This window comes from Poecilia latipinna, unplaced genomic scaffold, assembly GCF_001443285.1.
Source record: "Poecilia latipinna isolate Pla-1442-1.1 unplaced genomic scaffold, P_latipinna-1.0 Scaffold3159, whole genome shotgun sequence".
NCBI lineage: Eukaryota > Metazoa > Chordata > Actinopteri > Cyprinodontiformes > Poeciliidae > Poecilia > Poecilia latipinna.
Genome location: NW_015115775.1, coordinates 43,052 through 48,601, shown reverse-complemented (window position 1 = coordinate 48,601; position 5,550 = coordinate 43,052). Strand labels below are relative to the sequence as shown.

Genomic DNA, 5,550 nt, shown 5'->3' with positions numbered 1-5,550 from the left:
AAGGGAGTCCCCAGGAGGAGCACCCTCCAGTACCCCCTCTAAGGACTCCAAGAAGGGTGGGTAATCTGAACTGCTGTTCGGCCCGTAAGCACAGACAACAGTCAGAACCCGTCCCCCACCCGCAGGCGGAGGGAGTCTACCCTCTCGTTCACCGGGGTAAACCGCAACGTACAGGCGCCAAGATGGGGGGCAACAAGTATGCCCACTCCAGCCCAGCGCCTCTCACCGTGAGCAACTCCAGAGTGGAAGTACGTCCAGCCCCTCTCAAGGAGACTGGTTCCAGAACCAGAGCCATGCGTAGAAGTGAGGCCGACTATTTCTAGCCGGAACCTCTTAGCCTCGCACACTAGCTCCGGTTCCTTCCCCACCAGAGAGGTGACGTTCCACGTCCCAAGAGCCAGCTTCTGAAGCCGAGGATCAGACCGCCAGGGTCCCCTCCTTCGGCTGCCGCCCGTAACACAATGCAACCGACCCCTTTGGCCCCTCCTACAGGTGGTGAGCCCGTTGGAAGGGGGACCCACGTCTCCTCTTCAGGCTAAGCCCGGCCGGGCTCCGTGGGTGCAAGCCCGGCCACCAGGCGCTCGCCATCGTGCCCCACCTCCAGGCCTGGCTCCAGAGTGGGTTCCCGGTGACCCGCTTCCGGGCGAGGGAACGCCAGATCCAAAGTTATTTTCCATCATAAGGGGTCTTCAGGCTGCGCTTTGTCTGGTTCCTCACCTCGGACCTGTCTGCCTTGGGTGACCCTACCAGGGGCATAAAGCCCCAGACAGCATAGCTCCTAGGATCATTGGGACACTCATACCCCTCTACCACGATAAGGTGGCATCCCAAGGAGAGGGACTGAGATGTTTTCATGTAATAAATGAAAACATCTCATTTGCGCGATCGTAATCTGTCTTTATTAATTTTAAAATATATTTACTGTTTCTCTAGGGTTTTACTTTACCTGTTTTAGTTCCGTTTTCCTAACTGAGCATTTCAGAGTAATTTTCTTCCCTCTGAAGGGACATCCTGAACTTCCTGCGGGAAGGTGAGCTGCCGCAGCGGGACCGGGTCCGGTCCGTCCACCGGGAGGCGCAGTACTATGCCATCGGGCCGCTGCTGGATCGCCTGGAAGAGACGCAGCCTCTGACCGGGGAGAAGGTCAGGCAGGCCTTCCTCGACCTGCTGCCCTACTACAGAGGTCTGACGCTAACAAGGCTAGACGCTAGCTTTACTAACAAGGCTAGCTCCGCTAACACAGCTAGAGGCTAGCTCCGGGGTGGGCAATCCTGGTCCTCGAGGGCCGGTGTCCTGCAACTCTTAGACGTCTCCCTGGTCCAACCCACTTGAATCCAACAGCTGAATCACCTCCTCAGTGCAGTCAAGTTCTCCAGAGTCCTGCTAACAACCTCATTATTTGACTCAGGTGTGTTGAAGTTGAGACACATCCAAAAGTTGCAGGAGGCCCTCCAGGCCTGGAGTTGCCCACCCCTGGACTAGCTTCACTAACAAGGCTAGCTCCGCTAACATGGCTAGCCGCTAGCTTTGCTAATACGCCTAGTGGCTATCTTCATTAACACAGCTAGCCTTGCTAGGTAGCTTTGCTAACACTGCTAGTGGCTAGCTTCACAACAGCAACACGTCTAACCGTTCATCATGGCTACTGTTGGTTTAAATGTCTGAAAAGTGTGGCATACTTCTGTCTTTTGGGTGGGTTTCTGCTACAGGGTGACCGTGAATCCTTAAAAAATCTTAAATTCATGTGTCTAAAATTAAAGCCTTAAAAGATCAAATTCACTTTAAAAACTAAGAAAAAGCCAGGCAGCCAGGCTAAGCTAACACTGGTAGGTTACAGAGCATTAGCAGGTCCGCTCTTTCATAACATAGAAACTTTCACAGGGTGGGAAACCTTAGCAAGCTGCCATGAACAACAAAGAGATTTGAGCTTCATGCAGAAAAACTCTATATAAAATCTTTTATCTATAGCAACATGCAAAATTTAAAGGTGGTGAGCAAAGAGCCTGATGAGCCGAGGATTCTGGGTAAAATCACCAACAGTCAGAGGAAAATACGGCTTTAAGCAGATTAATCTGTTATTATCAATGATTATTATATTATGAGAGCTGTAAGCTAAGATAATAACTATTAATTACACGTGTTACTGGTTTGGTTAATTATTCCCTCTGGCTTTTACTTTTACTTTAGTTGTTATGTGTAACCATAGCAACAAGGTAGCATTTTACTTTATTAGTTCCTAGAAGCTGTTTTTGTTTTTATATTTAGTATTTAGCTGCTGAGCGTGTTTCTCTACGAGGCTGATAGGAGTTGCTGAACATTAACGTGTTTTCACTGAACCGCTGTGATTTCAGACAATCTGGAGCGCATCGTGGAGATCGCCAAGCTGCGGGCGATGCAGAAGAAGGCGCGCTTCGCCAAGCTGAAGGTGTGCGTCTACAAGGAGGAGATGCCCATCACGCCGTACGAGCGGCCGCTCTTCAACTCGCTGCGCTTCGAGCGCGCCGACGGCGACGCCAAGCTGTTCGAGCACCACTGCGACGTGGACGTGTCATTCGGGCCGTGGGAGGCTGTGGCCGACGTCTACGACCTGCTGCACTGCATCGTCAGCGACCTGGCGCAGCGCGGCATCGCCGCAGAGCAGCAGTGCATCGGCGTCTGCGACAAGCACCTCATCAACCACTACTACTGCAAGAGGCCCATCTACGAGTTCAAGATCACTTGGTGGTGATAGGCGGAGCGGACCGGAACCAGAACCGGAACCCAGAACACGGCTTTTAACTCTGTTTTCTAATCAAACTGAAAGGATTTTACAATGTGACCCTTTAAATCTGCTTCCCGTTTCCTGTGGTTTAAACGCAGCGCCTTCATCATGAACTCATCAGAAACATGAAACATTTAAACGAGATTATGACAGAGTGTTGGGGCCAGACGGTGACGGTTTTTAATAAAATAATTAGCAGATTAAAACCATAATAAAGTCGTAAAATGACCAGAAACGTTATTTTTAATCTTTGATCTGAGGACAGCAGCAACGTTCTGCTACCAACGATGATCTGATGCTGAAACGAGATATTTCATATCTGTAAAACCAAAACAACATCTCAACATTCCTTCTTTAAATGTTCGTTATTTTTGGTGAAGGAGTTAGAAAACAGCTTCATCCTAATAATAATTTGTCTTTATTGTCATTTTCTGGTATTTTACGATTTTATTCTGGCATCTGGCTCTAATACTCCATGTTTCAGACAAACCCAAACATTTCAATGTTTTCAGTTCATCTCTGGATCGGTTTCTGTTCAGTCGGGTCCAAATTACTACAGATGACATGAAACCCAAACCAAGTTAACCCTAGTTAAACATCTGGGGGTATTGTAGAGCCTCCTGAATGAGGCGACGGTGGGAAGAAACCAGCAGAACCAGACGGTTCTCCTTGCTGAACTCTAGGAAGTGACACCGAAACAGGAGATTTATCTGATGGAAAGAGAAAACCGTGATCCTGCAAACACCGAGCCAGGAATCCTTTCTCTGGGGAGGAAAACTAAACTTTAATTTAACACACATCTGTTTCCCATTCAGGGCCAAACTGCAGCTTGTTTTTACCCCAACAAATCAACCAGCTATGCAAATACAGCATAATTAAACTGATTTTTGGTGTAGACGATGGTGGAGCCGTTGTTTTCACGTTTCGTGAAGCCACATCGTCTTCGGTCCGTTTTTCAGCAGTTATTTTCCGTCAGCATCAGATTCGCTGGTTTCCGTTTGGAGGAGTAACCATGGAAACGTCCAGCCGTCTGATTGGACGCCCTAACGCTCCACCAGGAAGCCCGACGCTTCCTTACTGATCAATGGATGAAATGAACCGGGATCGATAACGATCCATCGGCAGCTTTTTGTTCTGATCACAGCTAATAATCGCGTTGCTGTAGTGAGTTCACTGGAATGGTTCGATGTTGTGACGTGACGTCAGATGTGATATTTTCCTATAGGTTTTGTGTCAGGTGAACTGTGAGATATATTTTCTTTACGCGTCGCTGAAGGAGCGTTGGGAAAGGTTTAGCAAAAGTTAGCGTGTTTTTGTTTCATCGGTCACTAAAATAAGGAGATTCTCTGTTTTAAGGGATTGCATTGCTGGAGATTTGACACAGCGGTAAATTTTGAAGCCACTGTAGATGTTTGAAGTTTATTAGAAAATAGCGCCACCTTCAGGGAAAATTTTTTATATATATATTTTTTTTTAGCTTTTGTCATTTCCATCACTTGAGTCCTGCTGTACTTGACTATTACTGAGCACCATGCGATTGTAACAGAACAGTCTTATTTAACGTCATCCGTTTTAATTGATTATAAGAATCAACTTAGCAGATTTATTCAGATTTTATTAATTTGCCACATAATGCTGAAGCACTACATTCTTCCCCTGAAACATGACTGATCTTTGTGACTTCCAGTGTTTTTAATGTTTTATATAGCTGTTTATGTTTGTTTTAGCTTCTAGGAAGCTCCAGATCTCTAGTTGTCTTTTATTTGTCTGTATTTAAAAAATGAAAACATAATTTTTATGTTGTGGTACAATAAAACTGTTAAACTGCAATAGGATTTCTCTGCTTTTATTTCTTAAGGTTTGTGGAAAACATTTACAAAAGTCGTAAAAAGAATATATACATATATATATATATTTCAGACTGGAGAGACTCGGAGACAGAAAGCGATGAAAAAGTTTATTGACAAGTAAACATTAAAGTCCTTTGGCGTTCAGGCCGAGGACATCGAGCTGAAACTGCGATAAGCTCGGAAAAAAAATTCCTGATGCTGCATAGGAATGTAGACCCCCGAGGCCGGTACTGGTGGCGCCGGGCGAAGAAGGATGTGGCCTGAAGAGCTGGGAGCTGAAGGTGGAGATGGGTTGATCGCAGCTGGTAAGTGGAGGAGGCCATGGATGAAGGTCCTTATCAACTGGAGCTTGGTCGATGATTGGCCATGATGAGGCTTGGTCCAGTGCTGATAGATCCAGGGAGAGGAGGCGCTGATTGACGAGGCAGGTGAGGCTAGAGAGTCTTCCAGACTGAATTTGCACCTAAGCTCCTAACCCTACATACCTATACCTAACCCTAACCCCATATATATATATATATATATATATATATATATATATATATATATATATATATATATATATATATATATTCTAAATAAATGTACATATTTATTTCATACTCTTAAATCCTGCTCTTTTGCAATTAAATGATTCAGTTCAGGTCTATAAAGTACGGCTGAAACAATTAATCAAATTAATCAATTATTTAAATAATCTTCAAATAATTTCATAATGAAATAATAATTAACTGGAGAAACCAGACTCTGAAACATACCATTTAAGATAAATATAAAAACTAATTCACCACAATCTGGATGAACGTCTTGTTAAAGAGGCTAACGAGTTAGCAACAACAACGTCACTGACTCACTGAATGCATTTTAATTATGGATCATTAATCACGTGTTCCCGAGACAAACACAGCCAAGCTGTTTATAATAATGCTATAAAATCAC

At 45.0% G+C, this 5,550-nt stretch overlaps 1 protein-coding gene across 1 annotated transcript in view; it reads left to right on the top strand.

Moving 5' to 3' along the window:
* kctd7 (potassium channel tetramerization domain containing 7) overlaps positions 1-4,591 on the top strand; it is a 12,344-nt gene extending 7,753 nt beyond the window's left edge. Inside the window, exons 2-3 of the mRNA XM_015022981.1 lie at positions 1,005-1,183; positions 2,352-4,591. Coding sequence (XP_014878467.1) covers positions 1,005-1,183; positions 2,352-2,728 — 556 coding nt within the window. The 3' untranslated portion in view covers positions 2,729-4,591. The remainder of the gene's footprint in view (positions 1-1,004; positions 1,184-2,351) is intronic.
* The last annotated feature ends 959 nt before the right edge of the window (positions 4,592-5,550 follow it).